Source organism: Cryptomeria japonica, chromosome 3 (genome assembly GCF_030272615.1).
Source record: "Cryptomeria japonica chromosome 3, Sugi_1.0, whole genome shotgun sequence".
NCBI classification, from domain to species: Eukaryota; Viridiplantae; Streptophyta; class Pinopsida; order Cupressales; family Cupressaceae; genus Cryptomeria; species Cryptomeria japonica.
Genome location: NC_081407.1, coordinates 1,002,630,422 through 1,002,654,298, shown reverse-complemented (window position 1 = coordinate 1,002,654,298; position 23,877 = coordinate 1,002,630,422). Strand labels below are relative to the sequence as shown.

The 23,877-nt window shown below is 37.0% G+C and overlaps 1 protein-coding gene across 2 annotated transcripts in view; it reads right to left on the bottom strand.

Moving 5' to 3' along the window:
- The window catches only part of LOC131029070 (CBL-interacting protein kinase 23), a 206,962-nt gene extending 183,525 nt beyond the window's left edge, over positions 1-23,437 (bottom strand). The window contains exon 1 of one of the 2 annotated variants that reach the window (XM_057959465.2): positions 23,340-23,437. Coding sequence is in view for 1 of the 2 variants with exons in the window: in XM_057959464.2 (XP_057815447.1) it covers positions 22,346-22,510 (165 nt within the window). In the remaining variant the exon portion in view is untranslated. Of the gene's footprint in view, positions 1-22,345; positions 23,298-23,339 lie in introns of those variants that run through there. The other variant, XM_057959464.2, reaches the window with a different exon arrangement.
- Positions 23,438-23,877: the final 440 nt, after the last annotated feature.

Below are 23,877 nucleotides of genomic sequence, written 5' to 3'. Positions count from 1 at the left end.
TTTGAGGGAGTCACAACTTTTCATTTTGTGTCTTTTGACCATTCATTAACTTAATTAAATTATAATTATATTTAATAATATTGTTTTATATTTTAATTTTAATTTTTAATATTTTAATGTTATTATTATTTATTATTAAATCCTATTTCAAAGTGGGGACAATACATGGTGACCAATCTAGAATTGCTTGAATCTTCTCCTAATGAACCTAAACACCTTTAGCACTGATCACATATCCCAAGTAGAGAATCTCTTCGAAATTCGCACTTGGAAGCCCCAACATATAAAGACTATGTCTCCATAATGCTCAAAAGCTGATCAAGATGTCTTAAATTTTCTTCCCAAGTCATGTTGTATATGAGTATGTCATCAAATAACACTAAAAGAAACTTTCACAACTATTTATTAAAAATGTGGTTCATACAAGAGTAAGACTCAAAACTAGCGGGAGCATTGATCAACACAAAGGGCATGACCAATAACTCAGTTTTTGTAATGACATCTGAATGTTGTCTTATGAATGTCCTTCTCCCTCACTCTAATCTGATAATACCTTGCTCGAAGATCAATCTTCGAGAAGTACACTATACCATGCAACTCATCCATTAACTCATCAATCCTGGAAATAGGGTATTTGTTCTTACTGGTCTTTTTGTTCATGGCACAATAATCTATACACATCCTCATGGTCTTGTCCTTTTGCTTCACTAGGACTGTTGTCCTCATTTTTTGTTTCCAAAAATGAAGGACCATTACATAAATTTTTTGTGAAAAAATGAAAAAAATTACTCTATGGCACGCTTCCTGAGGCAGAATTTAGACTAATCCTTGGACTGGCTTAATCCTCAGTCCATCCTCGAACTACGTTTCGAATTTCGTCGCATTCTGGGTTCGTTTGCTATGTCTTTCCTTCAATTTTGGGTTTTAAAATCCCGACTACAGGTGGAGAATTTTCTTCAAACTGCACGTTTTAATGATGTCCATTGTTTTGGTCTTTATTGTTAATGCATTAGTAGCTTCTGCAAGATAAGACTCTCCTAACTCATTAATCTCCTCCTTTCTGTTATTGGCTTATTCATCTATGCTATTAGATTATCTGATTCATGCTTTATATAACATTGATCATAATTATGATATTGACATTGGATAAAGATAGATTAGATCGATGACTTGCTTAACATAGTTAAGCGTCGATTTAAATGCTATCGGGCTAGTAACCCGATAGCATATTAATGTCGATTCACTTATGAATCGGCATTAATATACTATTGGGGTATTAATCCGATAGCATATGAAATGCAATTAAGTTATCATGCTTATTTACTTTGACACCGATTTACTATCGGGTGTGTTTACCAATCTGTTATCATCTACAATGACACCGATTTACTATCGGGTGTGATTATCGATCTGTTATCATTTGCAATGATACCGATTCATTATCGGCTATGTTTATAGACTTGTTATCATTTACACTAGCACTGATTAGTTATCACCAAGTGGATCGGTTGCTGTTGGTAAGAGTCACAACCAAGTGACATCTTGGTCGGACATGTCTAAAAGACATGTCCGATCAAGGTGCCACTTGATCGTGGCAACCTTACTATATATACATCATTCAAAAGAAAGGAGATGACATTGAAATCGATACATGTTCATCCTCCATACCTGCAGCAAACGAAAGAAAATACTATTGTCATAGTCATAGTCATAATACCAAAATTGCAATACACCGTCTAACATATAACTTGTTTATTAAATTGAAATTGCAATAACATTTACATGGTATCAGAGCCAAGTTGATCGAACTTGAGGCTATTCAATTTCATGAAACAAATTTAAGAACAAGATGATATACTACATCACATTTCTCCAATGGCCAGCGCTATCAGATTCGAAGACAGACTTGGAGGTGGCGATGACTTTTCAGCCTGGAAATTCAGAATATAGATGATCTTAAAGGAGAACAAAGTGGATTCATTTGTTCAAACTAAAAATGACCAACCTGAAACTGAACCTGACAAAATAGCATGGATTGAGGGAAATGAAAAGGCAATAAAAATAATAGTTGATGGGGTGAGAAACAACATAATGCCCATCATAAGAAAACATCAGACAACCTATAAAATGTTCAAAGCACTTGAAAGCACATTTGAGATATCAAATGCAAGTCGAACTCTAGCATTAAAACGAGAAATAAATCATATCACCATGAACAAGGGGGAGACAATCAACGCCTACGTTATGCGGATATCAATTCTAAGAGATGAATTAGCAACTCTGGATTACGAAATCCAAAGCAAAGAGTTAACACTCATTGCTCTAGATGGGTTGCCTAGTGGATGGAGCACATTCGTCCAAGGCATCAGTGCAAGGTCCAAGTATCCTAAGTTTGAAAGATTAAGGGATGATTGTCTCCAAGAAGAATCAAGATTGAACAAGATGGGAATAAAACATAAGAATATAGATGAAGACCTACAAGTCCTAAACACTAACTCCACCAAGCAAAACAAGAAAAGGCAGTTAAGAAAGAGAAAAGGTCATCAAGGCAAGAATACTTCAAAGAAGGACTTATTTCACATTCAATGTTACAGATGTGATCAGTTCAGACACTATGTTGCAAAGTGCCCGGAAAGAACCAAGAAACATGCTACATTTGCCAAAGTAGGAAAGACTAAAGGGGAAGATGACTCCAGAAAATATGTATTCTACTCAGCACTCACAAGCCAAGCTTCTAACAAGATCAACTCATGGGTGATTGACAGTGGTTCATCTAGGCACATCACTGGGTTCAGAGAAGTACTTGACTCCATGACAGAGGAGAGTGATGAGGACGTAACCATCGGAGATGACTCCACACATCCAGTCAGAGGAATAGGAACCTGCACCATCAAATTGAAGACAGGTATATCCTTGCGGCTCAAAGGAGTACTATATGTCCCCGGCATCAAAAGGAATCTAGTCTCTATATCGGCACTGGAAGATAACGGATACAGAGTGACATTCATGGACAACAGATTATTGGCTTGGCCAAAAAACTCTTCAATCAAGAAGGCAAAGACCATTGGACAGAGACGGGGCTATTTGTATGAGTTGTGCACGGAACCCAGCCTAGCCCTAATCCATGAAGCCACTAATGCAAATGAAGTTTGGCATAGAAGATTAGGCCATCTGAATTTTAGGGCTTTATCTTCAATGGGAAACCTTGTCACAGGTCTACCCAAGTTAAAGCAAGATCATTCAGGAGCATGCAAAGGATGTGCCCTAGGTAAAAATACCAAAGGTACATTCCAAAATAGTACTAGGAAAACTAGTAAAATTCTAGAGTTAGTTCATTCTGATGTATGCGGACCTATGTCTGTATCCTCTCTAGGGGGATTCTTGTATTATGTAATATTTGTTGATGACTACTCTAGGAAGACTTGGATCTACTTTCTGAAAAATAAAGAATCAAAAGAGATCCTCTCTAGGTTTAAAGAATTTAAATCACTAACTGAAAACCACTCAAGAAACAAAGTTAAAACCCTAAGAACCGACAATGGGGGAGAATACACATCAGATTCATTTAAAGAATTTTGTAGAGATAATGGGATTAAGAGGGAGCTCACTATACCTTATAACCCCCAACAAAATGGGGTAGCTGAAAGGAAAAATAGGACTATAGTTGAAGCTGCCAAGGCCATGATTCTAGATCAACACCTTAACACAAATCTCTAGGCAGAAGCATCCAGCACCGCTGTATATATACAGAACAGATGCCCTCACTCCCATCTTGAAGACAAAACTCCTGAAGAAGTATTCACTAAAATTAAGCCAAATATCAGCCATCTTAGGATATTTGGATGTCCTGTCTATATCCATGTACCTAAAGAAAAAAGACTAAAACTAGAGCCTTCTGGAAAAAGAGGATTGCTTGTAGGATATAGTGAAACCTCCAAAGCCTACAGAATCTATGTACCTGGTCAAAGAAATATTGAACTAAGTAGGGATGTAATCTTTGAGGAGGACCTAGCCTTCAAAAGAGCTCAGAGCTTCATAGAACTTGAAATCCCTACCTCTAACTTAGATGAAGATCCTGCTCCTGAGTTTCAGAGGGAGAATCTAGATGAAACTGAAAATGAAAATATGAACACTCACCTAGAAATCTCAAGAAAAGACCACTATGGGCCACCAAAACAGTAGATGAAGCTCAGGGGTTTGTTGCTCCTTCAGGAACCTTCAGAGAAAGCAAAAGGCCTAATAAATTTACTAGCTATGTTGCTCTTATGAATGATCTATCTAAAAACGAACCTGACAATGTAACAGATGCCCTTAAACATCAAGTATGGAAGGATGCTATGTCTGAAGAGTATCAATCCATAATGAAAACTGATGTATGGGAGATTGTTCCTAGGCCAACTAAGAAATCTGTTGTTTCTTCTATATGACTTTTTAAGATCAAACATGCAGCAGATGGCAGTATTGAAAAACATAAGGCAAGATTTGTAGCCAGAGGGTTCTCTCAAAAGGAAGGAATAGACTATGAAGAAAAATTTTCTCCTGTAGCCAGATGTACCTCAGTAAGGACTATGCTAGCCATTGCAGCAGCAAAGGGATGGAAGGTACATCAAATGGATGTAAAGACAGCTTTTCTCAATGGAGAGATATCTAAAGAAGTATACCTAGAGCAACCTGAAGGGTTTGAGATTCACCATGCAGAGTCTCATGTGTGTAGACTCAAGAAAGCTCTATATGGGCTTAAACAGGCTCCCAGGGCCTGGTATGAAAGAATTGACACATATCTATCAAAACTAGGCTTCTCTAAAAATGATGCAGATCCTAATCTCTACTACAAACAGAATAAAGGTGATATGCTAATATTGATTTTATATGTTGATCACTTATTAATCACAGGAGAAGATCACCTTATAGATCAATGCAAGAAAGAGCTATCCAAAGAATTTGATATGAAGGACTTGAGATTCCTTCACTATTTCCTAGGGTTGGAAGTATGGCAGAATTCTGATAACATTGTTCTAAACCAAGGCAAGTATACCCTGGACATCCTGAAGAGATTTGGAATGCTAAACTGCAGACCCATTACCGCTCCAATGGAAACCAATCTTCATAAACTTAAAGAAGCAGCAGCAGAATCACCTTCTACTGACCCCACTCTATACAGGCAAATGATTGGGTCTCTTATGTATCTAGTAAATACAAGGCCAGATATCTGCTATGCAGTAAATGCTTTGAGTCAATTTATGTGTGAGCCAAAGGAGATACACCTGGTTGCAGTAAAACACATTATGAGATATTTACAAGGCACCTTAAATCTTGGTCTCAAGTATGAGAAAGTTGATCTTAATCTACACGGATTCACAGATTCAGATTGGGCTGGAAGTGTGACTGACCGGAAAAGCACCTCTGGGTGTTGCTTCAGTTTGGGATCGGCCATGATATCCTGGATCAGCAGAAAGCAGTCTTTTGTAGCACAAAGTTCCACCGAGGCTGAATACATTGTAGCCTCCATGGCTGCCCGAGAAGCAGTGTGGCTTAGAAAGTTACTTGTGGGATTGTTTGGTGAACCTATGAAACCTACTATCATCCATTGTGACAATCAAAGCTGCATAAAACTTTCAGTGAATCCAGTGTTCCATGATAGATCCAAACATATTGAGATCCCATACCATTATGTACGAGACATGGTAGACAAAAATGTGATCAAATTGGAATATGTTAGTACAGGAAATCAGACTGCAGATATTCTAACCAAAACACTTTCTAGAGTAAAGGTTGATCACTTCAGAAAGGGTTTAGGTATGATAGAAAGGTAATCTGCTTTGTAAATAAGATGTTTAATGTGTAAACTTCTTTTGTCATGTTGAGACATTCTGGGTTTTACCCCCCGTGTTCATATCTAAGAGGTGACGATCTCTCAGATTATGAACACTTGTATGCAGACATCATAAGGTGACGATCTTATGACTCTCAAACCAGTTATCATGTTGGATCTCTGGTATGTCATGGATGTGCCACAATGGTGTTGTGATAAAACATTTGAATAAAATGTTTGTGCACATATCACAACCTGGATAAGATGAGGATTTAACCATCCTCATATGTTTATCCTTAGTATTGCGTGTTTAGGCAATACTGATATCACATGTTTAGGTGATATCTTGTCATAATAAAATGATGAATCTTTTATATATCACATGGTTAGGTGATACTCTATGTCACATACTTAGAGTGATGTTTTATATTTGTATCTTATGTCTTGATGGTACTTCATATCATATGTATAGATGATATATATATTCTTGGAGACTGACATTATGGAAAAGAAATGTGATGCAGGTTACTTTATCTATCTTCCAAAGCTAAGAGGGAGTGTTAATGCATTAGTAGCTTCTGCAAGATAAGACTCTCCTAACTCATTAATCTCCTCCTTTCTGTTATTGGCTTATTCATCTATGCTATTAGATTATCTGATTCATGCTTTATATAACATTGATCATAATTATGATATTGACATTGGATAAAGATAGATTAGATCGACGACTTGCTTAACATAGTTAAGCGTCGATCTAAATGCTATCGGGCTAGTAACTCGATAGCATATTAATGTCAATTCACTTATGAATCAGCACTAATATACTATCGGGGTATTAATCCGATAGCATATGAAATGCAATTAAGTTATCATGCTTATTTACTTTGACACCGATTTACTATCGGGTGTGTTTACCAATCTGTTATCATCTACAATGACACCGATTCACTATCGGGTGTGATTATCGATCTGTTATCATTTGCAATGATACCGATTCATTATCAGCTATGTTTACAGACTTGTTATCATTTACACTAGCACTGATTAGTTATCACCGAGTGGATCGGTTGCTGTTGGTAAGAGTCACGACCAAGTGACATCTTGGTCGGACATGTCTAAAAGACATGTCCGATCAAGGTGCCACTTGATCGTGGCAACCTTACTACATTGAAATCGATACATGTTCATCCTCCATACCTGCAGCAAACGAAAGAAAATACTATTGTCATAGTCATAATACCAAAATTGCAATACACCGTCTAACATATAACTTGTTTATTAAACTGAAATTGCAATAACATTTACATTTATAGGGAAATTTTTAGCTTATTACATGTGCATTTTTATTAAAAGATGAATACTTGTAATTTGTTTTAAATTTCCCCTTTGTTTTTTTTATTATTTTTATTGTTTTTTGGCTTTTTTAGTTAAAATAGGGATTTTTTGGTTAAGTTACAAGTAAACTTGTAATTCTCTCCAAAAACCCCTACTTTAATGGTTTTTACATGTAATAGGGATTTTAAACCCCTATTACATGTGTGCAAGTAAGTTATAACTTGTTGTAGGGGTTTTATTTCCCCTTTACAAGTAAGTAAAACTTGCATCTCTCTCCAAAAATCCCGATTTTGCCTTGTAAGTGAAAAAGTGAAAATTTTAAACTTGCACTTTGGTCTAAAAAACCCGATTTTGCTCATAATGTGCATTTTTGACATTTTAAACTTTCATTTTGTTCTAAAAATCACGAATTTGGCTTTGTTGAGGAAAAAGTGAAAATTAAAACTCGTCATATCTTCCAAAAAACTCGATTTTCACTTATGCAAATTCGAACTTGTCATATCTTCCAAAAAACCCGATTTTCACTTATGCAAATTTGAACTTGTCATATCTTCCAAAAAACCCGATTTTCAGTTGGAAGCAAATTTGTGGAAATTTTCAATCGATTTTTGTGGAGATCTTCTAGGAAGGAGAGACGTTTTGGATTTCACCCTATTCCTATGCATTTGTAAACACTTATCACACCATTTGGGGTTTGCATTTACTGATTTTTTGGTCTAAACCAGCAACCACGTGTTTCCAAAATGCCACATTTTGGGGGATCAAAACTTCATGAAGCTGCAATCTTCTAGTTCGTTTTTACCTCTCTTACCTAGGCGTGGAGTTTGTGATAAGTTTTCAGTCATTTAATGAGCCATTCAAGAAGCATTTGTTGCCACGTTTTTTCCACGTGACCCTCCTTTGGCTGCGTATTGGAAGGATTTAATGCCATTTCTTCATCTCCTCCTTGGGCGTTTGGCTTTGACACTTTCATACATGGTATTTCCCTAAGGATTTGGCCCTATTTTCTTGCATCTGCAACCACGTTTTTGCAACTAAAAACGTTTTTCCAAAAACGTGGCAAGGGTTTGGGGATTGTGGTTTGCTTCTATTTATTAGATATTCTTCTTCATTCCAAGTTTGATTGCATTTTTGGAGAAGCATTTTCAGTTTGAAGAAAGGTATGTTCTCTCTTCTTTCTTTCCTTCATTTTATTATTTTCTTGCTTTCTTTGTTTTTCTTCTTAGTTGCATTTTTGAAAATATGTTGTTCTTCCCCCAAAAAATCGGTTTTTGTGAGAGAGATCTTCCCCTTGGTATGCAATTTTTGAATTGCATTGTTCTTTCCATATTCCCTCTTTACTTGTATTCGGGATTTTTAATCCCGATTATAAGTTCGCTGGAAATTCTTGTTCTTCCCTTGCGGTTAAAGAATTTAACCATTTTTGGTTAAAATTCCAAGTTGAAAAGTGTAAAATACCCCCCCCCCTTTCAAATTCGAGTTTTAAAAACCAGATTACATGTTGAAAAGTTCTTCCCATTTTCATGAAAATGACATTCCCGGATTTTCCCATTTCTATCCATTCATGTTTCCCATATCCGTACTTTCCATTTCCATCATTTTCTGCAAGTCAAATTCTCATTTTCCATCCATTTCTCCATTTGCAAATTTACAAGTGTACTTGCATTCGAGTTTTAAATCCCCGATTACATGTATGTTCTTTCCAACTTGTATACTTGCAAAAATATCCCCAAGATCCGAAATTGGTCAAAGTCAAGATTTTCCCATTTCTATATATTTCCCCTCTTCCTCTCACAAAATCGTGAAGTTCAAGAATCGAAGTTTTTCCCATTTGAATTCCCATTTGAAGAAGGAAGAATGATATTTGCAGCTGACTATGATGTTGCCTTAACTCTTTTAAGTCTTCATCACAGTATTCCAGGTTCACAATCAATGTCAGATTTGTCAACATCTCCAGTTTCAAAAAAGATGAAGTACAAATATGACAAATATCAGAACGAGGTAGCACCTTCCCAAGTTTCTTCCCCTTTGGATCGTATCAGAGATACGGAAATAGGGCACGTGGATATGTCGGAATTCATCAAGAGGGTAGAAGATCCACAGGATAGTAACTTGCAGCGGCTGTTGGACAACCATATCCATCATGCATCTTCTTTCCCGGTGGCTGCCCTAGAACCTGAGTTTGTTCTCGTCTGCGCCCATCATTTTGACAAAGAGACAAGAGTCATCAAAAATGATGATGGTGAAGTTACAATCCATCTTGATGCAAATACGATCGAGAAGGTCTTCAGAATACCTCCTGCACCTGTTTACATGGAAATCTCCAAAGAAAGTGCAGCAGAGTATTACGTGAAGAGGGAAAAAGATTGCAAGCGACATATCAACAAGTGGATCCAAGAGCCACGAGCCTCCTTCTCAAGGTGGGCGAAGTTGTACCGCTGCGATTTCAAATGGGAAATAGGAGACACCATAACCCTTCTCAGCAGGATGATGGGCCTCGAGTATTCTAATGTTTTTGAGCCATGGATGTATCAGTTCATCATGTTCATAAGTCAATCTCATCACATTTCATGGGGAGAAGTCATCAGCGATGCCTTGTGTGAACAACTTGCAGCAGTCCCTACCACTATGACTTTTTTCATGAATTCGTATTTGGTATACTTGGCAGCATCCCTTAGACACTTTCCAGGTCTTTCTACCAAGGGTGATCGCTCATACCAATTTGGGAATATTATGACCAGTTGCCGTTGAGACCCAACAGATTGCATTTCAGAAGAGTTCAAGATGCATTCTTCGGATATTTCATGTGCCAGTTTGACATAACTCTGAGGAACAAAAGAGTATCGGATGAGGCATGGGAAAGGGTGTGCGAATATGGATGTTTGTTTCTACAGTTTCCCACCTTCACCTATATGAGGATCGGATGCTATGGTGGTCAGCCATATATGCTTCCCAGATACCCAACTGATAAGATCATTCTTATGGAGTTGGGAAGACAGATCATGGCTGTCCACACTTTTCAGTCTGCTAGACACAAAGTTGGAATGGGGATCTCTACCACAAATCCACTGAAAATTAGCTAGTATTCCCTTGTCACATCTGTGAAAGCTAAGGCCATGGAGACTAAATTGCAGGAAATCAAGCTCAAAAAGTTTAAACCTAGAGTTGATTTTGATTACAGGGGTATGAAGGAGAAGATCAAGAAATCCTTTGTGCATGTGCATCGCATTGAGGACATCTAGGTAGATCTCCACATAGAAGCCAAAGTTCTAAGGATGGATTACTGCAAGCTCATTGTTGAGCAAATTGTTGATTTGAACTTGGTGGATATCCCACAAGGGATGATTGATGATGGGCACATACTTGATCCTAAATACATTTCTCGGAGGGTTGAGGAAGCTCCACTTCCTTTGATCCAATGGTCATACAAAGAGTGCATATCCATCCTTGAGAGATTTCAGCCTATCTTGGCTAACACTAACGCATGGTTGAAAAATAATGCTGTTAGACTTATAAAAATCAAGGTTGAAAAAGAAGATGATTCTACGGGGCCTCTTGGACGTAAGTCTGAGATTCAGGTTGACAACAAGGAAGGTGCATCATCTTCGGGAACAAGAATCCAGTTGCGAGTTAGTCGTGCAGTAATGCTTCCTCCTGAGGAGACGACAGTTCGTGGGAAGGAAAAATCACGATTTCATGTTCAAGTGATCGATCTGGATAATCCAGAAGAAGGGCAGCAATCTGATGATGCTCCTAAGTCTCCAGTTTCAAACTCACCTCATGAGATCATTCCTCCAGTTTTCATTGAGATGCCTCTTTCTCCTCTTGATTTTCTTGTGGATGAATCTCCTCAGAATGCTATTCTCATTTCAGCTTATGAGCCATCTCCTGATCATCAACAAGAGACTGTGTTGGAAATTCCTATGGATATTCCTACTTGCATCCAATTATCAGAAATTGATACTTCCACTTCTGATTTTGAAGAGTTTATGAGGCAATCTGCCTGCCCATTGGTAACTCAGCAAAACGTGGTCGCTATCCAAACAAATATTCCTCCCAGGATGACCACGGTGATTCAAACAGAAACTGCTTCTCCTTCGCCTATAGCTGCTACTGAAAGGGAGTTGATGACTTTGCCTCCACGGCTCAGTTCTTTTACTCCGAAAAGGAAGAAGCAAGAAATCTCACCTGATGCCTTTGATTATCAGCAACTGAAACAGTCCAGATCCAAAGTTGCTAAGAAAGCCAAGACTATCTCTAGAGTAACTGTTGACAGCAACAAGATGAAGGTAGCTGAAATTGTGGAACCTATTGCAGATAAGCCACTTGAGGAAATGTCAGCTGCCGATTATAAGGTTACAAGGATAAAGTTGGGTAAACAAACGCATGAGGTCATTAAACATGATGCTCAGTTTTTTGTTGCTTCGCTGGTGCAAAGGTGTGATGAGCTTCTAGCAAAGAAAGACAAGCTAGAAGATGAAAACCGACAACTTATGGCAGCCGTTCATAAAATCACAAAACCTGTTGCTGAAGGGAGTAAATCCATAGGTTCTTCTAGTTCTCAAGAATCGATTCGTGGAGTGGAAAGGGCTACTCAGAAGGACAAGCACTAGATTCCTAGGTTGATCAGCTTCATGATCTATGTGCACGGGTAATGAAAGACATTTTTCAGATGATGTCTAAGTTAGAGACCATTGGGGAGAAACTGGATCAGACCTCTAATGCTTTCAAAAAGAATCTAGAAAGTGTTGAAGAAAGTTTGACAATTTGGCGTACCATGCCCCAACAACAGCTGAGTGTTTTGCAGGAGCATGCCATCATCTCTTCCAGGATCATGTACTTAGAATTTGAAGAACTCTTGGAAAACAAGGCCCTTGTTCTTAAATCCCTCATTGAGGAGATCGGTGATGCAAAGAGATTCCGGGGTGAAGTTTTCTGAGATATTGTCTCACATTGTGAAAGGGCCTCTTGCAACATAGTAAGTCAGGATGGAGAGCCGATTCCAAAATAAGAAGTTCTTGCTGATTTACAGATGAGGATTCATAATGAATGGAGGAGTGAACAATTCTCGGCCGCTTCAATTCAGATATTGATGAAACATCAAGCCTTTTTGCATGAAATCGAGTCTATCCTAGATAAAAACAACTCTGGGCTCCTCCGGTGTCATGACACTATTGTGAAGACCATGGTTGTTGCCAAGAACACCCATGAACCGAATCCCGAGGAACTACAAACGAGCATCTAGAAATTTAAAGGATTCGTGTCTTCACGTAATGCAACTTAAGTGTTTTTCAACACTTAGTTGTATTTTTCCACCTTTGTAATCTTTAATTGTAATTTTGTTTTGACAAGTTACATGTAAAAGTATTTTTTGTAAAATGCAAGTTACACATTACTTGCACTTTTGTAATTACATGTAAGGCAACTACAAGTTGTGTCCAATTAGGACTATAGTTGGAATAAGTCTTAGTTAATTATTGAAGTCTTAGTTAGTTATTGAATAAGTCTTGGTGGTTGAGAGAATCTCTCAAGTTAGTTAGGATCCTCCCACCTTTTTCTCAAGACTCCTCTTTTATAAATACTTGAGGGGTCTATTGTAATCTTTATCTTTTGGAAAGCAAGCAAAAACTCTGCCAAATTTACAGCAAATAAGTCTTTGAGCTTTCATGTGTAAATTCAAGAATTGAAAGGAATAGAAGGAAATTGCTCAAGCTTTGAGTCTTTGTGCTACATTCTTGAGTTAGTGTTCTATATTATCTTTCTTACAAGTGTTCTTAAAGAGCTTAATCACATCTAATTTGCAGTCTTTGTGCTGCAAGTAGTTGAGTTTAATATAGATTAAAATAAATATTTTGTTGAGAGAAGCTGCAAGTCTTTGTGCTTTCACTTGTTCTTAGGAGAATTTAGTAATAGATTTTGTGGGAAATAGCTGTGAGTCTTTGAGCTTACACTACTTCTCATTGTTTTAAAGAAGAAAAGAATAGTGTTTTTCAGTCTTTGAGCTGTCATAACTTGTTCTTTATAGCATTAGTGTAGAAAAGGGTAGATAGGACTTCACATAATCAAGTCTTTGAGCTTGATATTGTCGTCCCATCCCGAAGGAAGTGACGGAAGTCTTTGCGCTTTCAGGAAACTTCATTTCCTTTCTCTCATTTCATTTGAAAGTGGTTATTGCTATTCATATTCAATTGCTATGCTTTTCTGTGAAGAGAAAAAGATATTGTCTTTCTTGAAAGAAGAAGAAAGATTGCTGTCCCATCTTATTTTATTTTCAAAGTTGTAGTTAGATAGGGGGAGCCTTCCCTTAATTAGGAGAGTTTTACTCAGGTGCTGTGGTTGAAACCACAATTTTGTATATTTCCCAAGTGTACAAAATTTTCAACTGAAGAAGCAAAGGGACTCGAACTGGGTCTAATACACCCCATATACAGTATCTCTTTGATGGTTTTTTCTATCTCCACACTAAGCCAATGATTGCAGGTAAAGACCAAGCCAAGTTTGATGAGCATGACCGTGAAGCTATCATGCTGATCAAGTTATCAAAACTATATGAAATGCTTTTGGAGGTTCAAATAGGCACAACCTCTACGAAAATTTGGAAGTACTTGTGAGATCTGCACGAAATGTCAAATAAAGGCAAGGCCTTCTTGAAAAATATGTTTTTCTCCATCATGATGAATGCGAAAATGTCTTTGTAGGCACATTTGATGAAAATCAAAGATGTTCACAATCAATTGTCAACCATAGGTCATAAGATGGAAGAAGAAGATATGGTGGTTATTATGCTAAAAATCTTACCATGGGCATATGAACATTTCATTGAGACACTCAACATCACATCTACCAGTTTTGACCTGAAGTTTGAAGAGTTGTGCCATAAGTTCTTGCAGCAGGACAAACAGAATTAGTTTAATAGCAACAATGATACACCAAGTGTGGAACAATCCTTTACATCCAAGGACAATGGAAAAGGCAAGTGGCCTCAAAGGAAAATTCAAGGGAATAATGAAGATACTTTGAAGAATCTGAGAAAATATCACATCAGTAACAAAAATCCAACCAAGACCTCCACAAAAGGCTCATGTCGCAAGTCAGCCTTCTATGCCTTTATGGCCAAATGACCAACAGATGTAGTGTCCCCAATTTGAGTCGAATTGATTTGTGAGCTTTTGGCTCAATTCGTAAGCCTCATAAGCTAGTTCTTGGAGGAAGTAGGTGCAGTAATTCAGGATTTCTATTTTTGGCAATGATCCCAATTAGTAATATGGATCGCAATGACACTTACGGAAGTGTTTTTGGACTCCAAAGTTTTCTCCAAACTTCTTGGAGATCATTCTATTTTAGTAAGTCATCCAGTTGGCTCCAATCATTATTCTATTGCTTCAGTTTCCTCATGGCATGGTCAGAATTGAATTCTGAGGTCGTTGCGGTACTTATTACAACTCAGGTGAGATATTTTAATTATTCACTTAAGTTTCTAATGTTTTACTGTTAAATTCATTACTTAATATCATTTTAAAAAGGTGTTTTTGTCCCTCAAGTTGGATGCCTAGGAGAAATAAGGGACTTTTACAAATGAAAAAGTTTATTAATCTCTTAAAAGGTCTTTTTAGTGGGAAAGTGGATTATTTTATAATTTCAAATTGGGTATTTGCCCTTCAAAAGCTATTTAAGGAGGTTGAGAGAGCTCATTTGGACACACAATGTTGATTGATATTGTTATGTTGTCAGATTAAACCTAGAAATTCTTCGACAATCTTCAAAGGACAGAAACCTTCTCTAGATTCCTAGTTCTCGATTTGAGAGATAATCCCTACATATTTTTGAGTGGTTTCTTTCAAGAATCATCATTGTGCAAATTGAAGTTTTCAGTTTGTTGCTTTCAGCCATAGAGGTATTTGATGTTTTCTAGTTTTAGAGGTGTGATTGTTTATCATTTTGCAGAATTATCAGAATATTTTTGAAGGTGATTTTAAGTGGTTATTTCTGGGCTATACCACTTCCTTTCTTTAGACCATACTATCTCTTGGGAAGCCATTGGTGGGTGAATTTGCTAAATGTCTTTCTAACTTTCTTAGAAGTTTGAAATGCCTCTATTACTCCCTTTGCAAGCCATACAAGACCCATGTATAAGATTTGATGTTGGCTAGGCCATACCATTGCCCTTGCTAGTTGAACCCCTACTATACTAGTATGGGAAAATGGAAAGGAGTCACTGCCTTACGAGTGCACAGATTTCAGTCTTTGTTGGCAACTTGAACATATCTATCACTTGCTAGTTGTTTCATGATGAACAAATGATCTAATGTGAAGTTATGAGGGATTGTTGTTTGGTGTCCTTAGTAAATCAGCATCCAATAATATTTTTCTCAGACCTAGCATGTGGTTTTTGAGTATGAGCCACCCCTTTTTCTTGATCTTTAAGTGCTGATTAGTGGCACTGAATAAACCTATTGCTAATGTTTGACATCTGGGAGTGGACTTTTCTGATTAAAGGGTGTTTGAATGATTTTTCAATAGTTTTTAAACCTGCAACACTTGTATTCTCTGGTATTTCAGACCTGCAAACTGTCCTTTTGGTCCATCTAGGTGTTTTGCATAGTTATTGAAGAGGTTTAATTTGAAGACTAGTATTGAAGGAGATCCTTATCAATATGGTAAGCATTTTGGATGATTTGTTTGGATGGTCGTAGCTTTTCAATGCTGCAATCTCATGAAAAACCTGCACAAAAGTTATTACCAGCAAGGAATAAAAGTTTTCAAACCTTTGCCTATGCATTTTACATCACTCACAAGAGGTACGTGCTGAAGTTCCTTGTTTGGCGCTTGTTCATGCTAGTAGGAGTTGATTTGGAGTTGTTATATGCCATTTTTATTACTAGTTTCTATATAAGCAGCTAACCCACTTCACATTTGATGATAAATATGCTCATGGACTAAGGTTGCAGTGCTTTGGATGGCCATACTGCAAAAGGCATTCCTTTCTTGCACTTTGGATTGTAACACTAGATGGTAATATCACTAATGAATATATTTGGTTATTGTTGATACTTTCCCACTGAACAAGTGGTTTTGTAATCGCACACCACTGGACAAGTGGAAGGAGCTTTCTATTTAGTTTCAGTTGTATAAGCTTTCCCACTTTTAATGGATGTGCCGCAATTGTTATTTACTTTCAGTTTGAACAAGTGGTTTTGTAATCGCACACCACTGGACAAGTGGAAGGAGCTTTCTATTTACTTTCAGTTGTATAAGCTTTTCCACTTTTAATGGATGCGCCCCAATTGTTATTTACTTTCAGTTTATATAAACTTTCCCACTGAAAAGTGGATGTGCCCCTAAGCTTTCCCATGAAAGTGGATGTGCCATTTCAATACCCATTGAATAAGAGGACGCTTAGTTTCCTATATTGCATGAATCTTATTGAATAAGTAGGTTGGCCAGCTTGCTACCTGATGCCCTTCTTTCAACAGTTTACTTTCATTACTTTGTAATCCAGAACACCGTATGCTCTCACCTTGCCCTTCCCGGGATCTGGACAATCAAAAAGTGGAAAGAAAGTTGTTATGTATTTCACTTCAATTGAAAGCTATCCCATATTTCCAAAAATAGTTTGAGGGTGATTATTACAGCAAATCAGGCAAAGTCTTCTTTGTGGTACATAGATTTTGGAGCATCTCAACATTTAACTCATAGGGAAGATTGGCTCATGGATTACACGACTTGCTCAGATTCAACGATCTTCGGTGCTGATGAGTACACAGTTGTTGGTAGAGGAAATGTGCAAATATCTTTTGGAGGAACAAATCTCATTTTTCTCAATGTGTACTATGTCAGTAATGGAGATCAATTTGCTCTCAATGAGCTAAATTATGTGTCATTGTCTCAATTTGGATGTCATATTTAGAAAACACAAATACTATATAGTTGACAAGGAATCCAAGAAAACCATTATGGTTGGTATCAAAGATCATGGTTTGTATCGGCTTGTTGGTATTCGACAAGTTTAGGAGCGTGCATTGGTAGCCAAGAGTGCATCGGATATCAGTACACTATGGCATCAATGTGTATGATCACCTCAACTTATATTGTCTCTTGATTAGCACGAGAAAATTTTATAGAGGACTTACCTGACACCCAACAGTAGATAGAGATTGTTTGCAGAGATTGCCAAGCAAGGAAACAACACTGAACTCCTTTTTCAAATGGAGATGCTTCAAGAGCCTCAAGAGTCGTACAACAGGTTCATGCAAACATTTGTGGACCAATGAATATGACATCAGCCATTGGCACTAGGTACTTTCTTTTTTTGTTGATGATTTTAGAAGGAAAATGTGGGTGTTTTTCTTGAATTCAAAATCAAATGTGTTTAAGAAATTTCAAAAGTTCAAATCATTGGTAAAGAAAGAGTTGAAGAGAAATGGTCAAATTATTTGGCATTCCCTTTTCTTTTGAGATTTCTTCTTCCATCCTTTAGCAGTATGTGTTGCAATGCATGGGGAAAAAATTGTGAATTGAATCACCATGCCTCTTTCCTTGGTTGGTAAGTTTCAGATTTTCCCTAAAGTCCTTGTTGTGAGTCATGTGTATTATTCTTCATGCTTGGATCCTTCTATAGTGGCTCATGACAGGCTCCCCAATCTACTATGTGATTTCCTCAAGGCCTATGCCAAGCAAACCTGACATTTTCACATAATCACCTAAAATCTTTGCTGCATTTCACAAGGCAAAGGAGGAATGGGCATAATAAATGTCCATAGACAAAGAATTGTGCTTTGTCCACCAAGTGGATTATTCATTCCATTTAAGGCTCAAAGGCTTGGTAGATTCAACTCAAGGATTGAATAAAAAATGGAATGCATTATGTCAAGAAAGTCTGCAAAGGAGTTGGTTTCCGTACACTTCTCATCACTTTGGCCCCAATTAAAATTGAAGGTTCATTTGTTTCCCTTACCACTTGGAAATTTTTTGAGTTGGTCAAATCATTCCTCAAATGGCCTAGAGATGGTTTTAGGAGTGGTCTTTCCTTTAATAACCATAACATTTAATGATCCTCCATCACTAATTACTTTAGTGTACCTCTAGCTGTGACTCCAAGCATCAAAGCTTTGAAGGTTTTTAGAAAATGCATTTGAACTATTTTGGGTCTTGTTACTTCCAAGATAGGAGTCTAGACCTAGCCTATCATTTAGAGGAAATAAAAGCTTACTAGTTCTTATTTTCCTTATATCCTTCACATTTTGTAATTTATGCCTTTAATGTTGTATAAGTTGAGTCTTCAACCAACTTCTGTCTAGGTGAAGTATTATCTTTGGAGTTGTGATATGCTTTTAAAAAATACGTTTCAAGGATTCTATACAAGATTCTTAGTCCCTTTCCTCAAAATTTGGTAGGTCAGACCCCCTATCGGTGATTATATTCTTCACACTAGACCTAACTCTTTCAACTCAAGTGAATTTGGCATTCAAGGCTGAAGACAACACTTGTACTTTTTGTCTAATTTACCGAGGGATTTCTTTAGATGAAAAGCTTCATATCAAAATTCCCTATCCAATATGTTGTGCTTCTAATAGACTTTAGACTTTCAAGCATCTTTTTTCAACTTGTCTACAAATCCGAAGTGCTTGGATTTGGCTATACAACCTTTTCTCGCTCTTACATCTTGGATCTTTCTCTCAAAGACATGCTTTGTTTGGGGATATTGCCAGTGGTTGACTTATATTGCTAGCATTTAGAATTTTTATGGAGCCACTAGTTTTTTTCAATGTTGGAAGTCTAGGAATTTTTCTATCTTGAATACTAAGGAGATTTGAAGCAATTCTTTATTGATCAAAATATTTATGTACTCACCTCTATGTTCTTTAATATGTAGGTGCAAGCTGAAAAAGTGGCTTTGGAGTTTCAATGCCTCTAAAGCCTTCTTAATCACTAGGGAAGCACTCCATGCACCATGAGTATAATTCTACCTGACAACCCACCCGAAGGTTCATCAACCCCAACACTACAATACAAGAACCATTCATACAATCACAACCACTTCTCTCCCCTTTCTCCTTGGAAAAGGGGATGGAGTCTGTCTCTACATGGAAATATTGCTACTAGACCTTCTAGGCGAGCATCTTTAGCCCAAGATAAAGTTGATTAGGAGCTTTTATGCCTCCTCCACCTAGGTGGGAAGTGCTTGTGCCTTTGATTCTTCATGACGCTTACGATTTCTGTGAGGTTCTGTATCCTCCCTTGGTGAGCCCTCTTCTTAGAATAATCCTCCTTCCCGAGGCGATCTGTCACTTTCTCTAGTAAGACAACTTGAACTTAGTGACTTTGTAGTTGTTTGTGCCTTGGTGGCACTTTGACTTAAAATTTGTTGGGAGTTCTTGACCTATGCATACCAATTAGTAATTAACCTCTTATTATTATTAATCTGATTTAGTGAAGTATTTCTACTTTCTTTTTTTAAATTGGCAGGTTCCATGTGAACCACTTTAAGCAAGAAAATCAAAAGAACTAGGAAAGCAACATCTAATCCACAATTTAAGAAAAATATTCCATCCTTTTGCAGTTTTAAAACTTAGAGGATTCTTCGGAGATGAATTTGAGCAAGAAAATCCAAAGAATTACAGCTGCTAAGCAAGCCCTCCCTGGGCAGAAGCCATGAGAAGATTGCAGATAAGCAGTAAGAAGGGATACTCTGATGGCCTCAATCTAGACTTTTTACGATTTTTTGTATTTTACTGATTTTGAAACCGATTCAACAAACTGAACGGAATAATAAATGCAGATCAAAACAATGAGTGGCTGGAAAATGCACCACAAACCCTAGGTTGGAAAGTAATCTCAGATCTGAATCATTTCAATAAATGTGAACACCAATATGAACTCAAATTTAATCGTCCAGCTACTACAACATCGGTGTATTATGTGAATTCAGTTAGTGCTTGGGCAACAACCACAAAAGATAAGAATTCAAGTTTATTTTCTGCAGTACAGCAGCTTAAAAATGACATATACAGAAGCTACAATGATGATTGATACACCTTAATCCCTTGTGGAAGATGAATTAGCAGGTATATATGAAAACTAATGTTTGGGAATGCCTTTCATCATCTACGGCAGTCACAAATAGGTGTTGCACATTACTGAGAGAAATTAATATGTGATAACTGCCCCTCCAAAATATGCCTTGGGCTTGGACTATCAGAATCACATAATTTCGCAACATCCCTTCTCCAATAATAGGCAATGACAACAAAACTGTGACAAGGACTGATGTGGCTGCAAGACCAGCTTCAAAATTGCATGAACTTCTTCCAAGAGCTGCACTCACTCAATTAAATCATTTGCCCTTCTTTGGTATGTAAATATGCTCCAGTCTCCCTAGTGAAATTTATGGCATGCTGCAGATTACCAAAGGATTCATGTGGATTACCAAATCAGAAATGAATTATAGCTATATACCCTTAAATCAACAATAACGCTCTTCAATGTTTGCTTGCAAATCTGAATGCTCTAGCATGAAAATGTGTATGAAAATTACCAAAATTCAGCTTCAATGCAACCCTATTTGGAGATGCCCTAAACAAAGATGAGGGATTTTGTCCCCAAATCCAGAAATGATCCTCCGCATTTCCAAGCGACCAAGGGTTATCATCCTTGGTTGTAAAGATTGAACCAAAGCTCAAATTTGGAAAGTGAAAATGCCAAATGATGCCAATTGCCACCTTTTTAAACCTTTCGAACCCTTGAATTGAACTTCCTTTCCAAACTATTTAAAAATGCTACCTTTCCAAATTAAGTATTTAAAAATACTTTTGTTTTAATAAATATATGCCAGCATTCTATTAATTTAGAAAATAAAAGTACACGTATTCACAAAAAACGATGGGTGGATACAAGATCACACCCCAAGAGTCACACTGGTCTGGGCCCAAAATAAAATATCCAAATAACAAAGCCACTAAGTGGCAAGAGCAATAGTACTAGGAGGAGGGGGAGGGTCTAGTTCACTTGGCCTACCCCATACATCAATGGGGTCTGCAGTGACATCAAGGACATCCCATCCTTCATCAGTATCTTTGTCTTTATCTTGATAATCAATGTGAGCCGGTGAAATCACTAGAGCGAGCTGCGGGAACCACTTCAAAGAGTCAGCAGCAGGCCACCCAGGAGCAATCCTAGTCGAATTCCAATTTCCCAATGCCCCCAAAAGACCACCCAGAAGTGGTACCCCTAATGGGGAAGAGAGGTAGAGAGCCACCGGCTAGGCCGCGACACAATTCTGTGTCCGGCAGCACGGCAGAGAGGATCCACTTAAATAATAAATTACCGAGACCAACTTAAAATCATATTATAACCATTTCTTTTGCTTTATCCTTTAGCCTATGCGAGAGGTCTTCTCCATGGCTCTAATTCGAAAAAGGGCACATAACAGCTACACCATAAATTCATAAAAAGAAGAAATTTGAAAGAAAGAACACTGCTGTCCTGTTAATTTTTTAATGGATATAACTGTAAAACGGACTGAGAATCTTTCTGTTGTTTTACATTGTTGCTACCTTTTCATTGAAAATCCTTAATTTTTGGTCTGATATTTACAGAGTGATTCATTAAATTTTCTGCTGTGTTTATCTGGGCTATGTTCATAAGTAGACTGGGAAAAGAAGAAGGAATGGATAGGTGGTGAGGAACATTAAAAATATTTAAAGTTTTAATGGAATTTTATTAAAATGAATTGATAAAATCTCTCCATTGTCGTTACCATTTCCTCAAAACCCTGTTAATTTTTGGTATGATCTCAACTAAGAGTAAAATCCAGTAGACATGATTTTTCCAGAGTCTATAAATAAATGATATATTTATAGTCCATTAAATGAGTAATATGTTTCTGAAGATAACTGTGTAATTTTATTTGTATTGTGTATTCTGATGATGGATCAGCATTTGCAAAAGAAAATCACATGGTTATTTCCAAACATACCACTCATGAACATAACCCCTGTCGCTTTTACATGTGCAGTTTTCCTAGATTGAGGGAATTTTTTTTTCCTTTTTTCTGTTTCTTTTTTCTAACGTATGGAGTGTTTTATGTTGCTGGTGGAGTCCACAGGATAGGAGTCTAGCGAAAAAGTTGTGCATAAACTGACCGGAAGCGAAACGGATAAAGAAAGAATGGAAATTGGATAAAGATCTAAGTAGTAGTACCTGCTTGACCATCTTGTGTTTGAGCAATGTGTCCTTATCCATGATCTTGATGGCAACACTTTCTCCGCTCTCCACATTCCTCGCAAATTTCACCTTGGAAAAATTGCCCTCTCCCACCGTGCGCCCCAATTCATACTTTCCCACACGAGTTCTTTGCGTGCTCATTTTTCTCCCATAAATGATATATACGCACTTTATTACAGATTATGCCGGCACTTTATTACAGATTATGCAGTACCACGCTTACGATTACAAGGCTGCCACACCTGAGACTTCACAACATTCATCTTAGCTGATCAATAAAACTCAAATCTGCGCCTTCTCTCTCAGTTGCTCAACCTTCCAACTCCAAATAACCGAATATTATCATCGCATACCACTCTCACCACCACTAAACCTGTCATTCTGCACATTCTACAACTTATCGCTCGTCTTACCTGTTAGGTTGAAGTTGTATATGTAGGTAAACTAATTTATAGGAATTTATAGGCTACAGATTTCTTCGCCGTTTGAATAACTGCAAATTATTTTGCAATTTTTTTACTGAATACTACCTTGAAATCGTTCTGTGTTCATCGTCACCCTTACCGCCCTCGGAGGTGACAGCTTTTACTTAGTCTTTTCTTGATCTCATTGCTCCAATTACTTGTGACTAGCATGGTTCCAAATAGTGGGTGGATTTCTTTTCAAAGATGACGATCCGTGGGTATAATTTTCCACTGTTTCCGTTTGCATAAGAATTTTTAAAAAATAGAAGAATTTTAATGTTTTATTTTCAAAGATATTTTGGAATAGTAGTCTCCATCACTCCAGTTATCAAATTTGTTCAATCTCTATAATAAACTCCTTGTTTTTGAAAAAAAAAATCTTGTCAGAAAATATCCACTTAAATGTCTACATACATGATACATAAAACAAACCAGATATATAAAACCTAGACCTGTAGGCTGTCAAGATCAGAGATTAACAAGTGCAACTGTGATATTTAACAAACCTCGTTAATGACGTCGAGATGAAACACATTGAAGCGTATTTGAATTATTGCATATATAGTTAACAGAAGTCAGCTCATGAATTCTATTCTTGTGATACCCTTACCTCGTAAAATATAAAACCATATAATTAACCCGAGTCAAGCGGTGCTTGTCCCTACAAATGCATTGCAGTTTTATTTCTCTTTTAGTAAAATATATTCTGCAATATTTTAAATCATTAAATTAATAAAACTCAACGTTTTATGTGGTTTGTGATAAGCATTGGCCAATAATAAAGACGAGGCTCTAGTTTGGGTGGGCTCCAATGTGATTTAGTGATTGGGTTTGAATAGTAATAGTAAGCGAAAACAAAATAATTATTATGTGTTTGAATAAAACTAGTTATTGTTTAAATAAATTTAATAGTCATGAATAAGTTTATATGAAAAAGTTATGTGATGATATATAAATATATAAAATACTTGTGTATTTTAATTTTAATATTGAAAAAAATTAATAATTTAATTAATTAATTTAAATTGTGATGGATTGTAAAAT